The 1,384-nt window shown below is 55.8% G+C and overlaps 1 protein-coding gene across 1 annotated transcript in view; it reads right to left on the reverse strand.

Moving 5' to 3' along the window:
* Positions 1-6: 6 nt before the first annotated feature.
* MYH9 (myosin heavy chain 9) overlaps positions 7-1,384 on the reverse strand; it is a 93,525-nt gene continuing 92,147 nt past the window's right edge. The window contains exon 40 of the mRNA XM_024743444.1: positions 7-301. Coding sequence (XP_024599212.1) covers positions 184-301 — 118 coding nt within the window. The 3' untranslated portion in view covers positions 7-183. The remainder of the gene's footprint in view (positions 302-1,384) is intronic.

The following is a 1,384-nucleotide window of genomic DNA, read 5'->3' on the forward strand; positions in this document are numbered from 1 at the left end:
CGGAAGCCCTTCAAGGAGGCCTGGCGGGATGGGCGGGGAGGTGAGGCCTGAGGTCCCCTGGCCTGGGGGGACGAGGTGGGGTCACGGTCACAGCAGTCCCAGGAGGGAGGAGGGGTGCTGCAGGGGCTGGGAAGGGGAAGTGGAGTCGGTGCTGTCGTCCGTCTCGGGCAGAAGAAGAGGTTGTTACTCAGCAGCTTTGGCCTCAGCCCCGTCGGCTTTGCCGTCCACCTCCTCGTCCGAGCAGTCGCCGGCGCCTTTCCGGGCCATTCGGCGGGGCACGACAAACGGCAGGTCCCCACGCCTGGGGGCAGAGGCAGTGGTCAGCAGGGTTGGCCAGGCGGCCGCAGCACAGCTCATGTGTTTCAAAGTGACCTTTAGAGGAAACTAGCTCCTGACATCCCACGGGGAGAAGCAACGGCGGGAGGGGGGCCTCCGCGGACACAGCCTCCAACGGGGACAGGAGGGCTGTTCCCTCCTGCCCCCCGGCCTGAAGCTTCCCACTTTCACCCAGAACACTAGCAAAAATCCGTCAGGTTATGGGGGCTGATTCAAAGAGGGGAGGCACAAGAGCAGATGAAGCTGCCCCTGCAAAATGCCACCCTCTGACCCCACTTAGTACCAAACAGGTGAAACCAAGAGACACACAATGACTGTGTACAGCGCACAAAGACAGGCGTCTCCTTCCGGTCCCGGCTGAGAAAATCGGTATCACAACACTGACTAGACTGTCTGCTCTTGTTGCTTTTATGCTTTAAAAAATGATCACTGGGAAAAGGAGGTAAGCAGTGAGAATCTCAACCCAAAAGACCCTCTGCCTCTACCATTTCATGCTACCTGAATGTGACATTCCTTTGAGAATGGCCAAGCAGCCCTTTCCATTGGTTCAGAGTTAGAAGATGCCCGTATTCACCCAGCACCTACAGGTGTGCCAGGGACCGGCCAGTTGCCTCAAGCAACTTCTAGTTGACAAAACCTGAAAACGTTCTCGTCAGGTTTAGCGCTGTGACAGGAACAGACTCTTCAGGCAGGATGGGAAGAAATCACCCGGAGAGTTTATTTAAAAGGCAGGGCTAGGACTTCCCTGGTGGTGCAGTGGTTGAGAATCCACCTACCAATGTAGGGGACACGGGTTCAATCCCTGGTCTGGGAAGATCCCACATGCCGCAGAGCAACTAAGCCCATGCGCCACAACTACTGAGCCCACGTGCCACAACTACTGAGCCCACGTGCCTAGAGCCCGTGCTCTGCAACAAGAGAAGCCACCGCAATGAAAAACCCATGCACCACAACTAGAGAAAGTCCGCGCACAGCAACAAAGACCCGGCACAGCCATAAATAAATAAATAAGTTTAAAAAAAAAAAAAAAAAAAAAAAAGCCCGGGCT

Source organism: Neophocaena asiaeorientalis, unplaced genomic scaffold, assembly GCF_003031525.2.
Source record: "Neophocaena asiaeorientalis asiaeorientalis breed wild unplaced genomic scaffold, Neophocaena_asiaeorientalis_V1.1 scaffold332, whole genome shotgun sequence".
Classification (NCBI taxonomy): domain Eukaryota; kingdom Metazoa; phylum Chordata; class Mammalia; order Artiodactyla; family Phocoenidae; genus Neophocaena; species Neophocaena asiaeorientalis.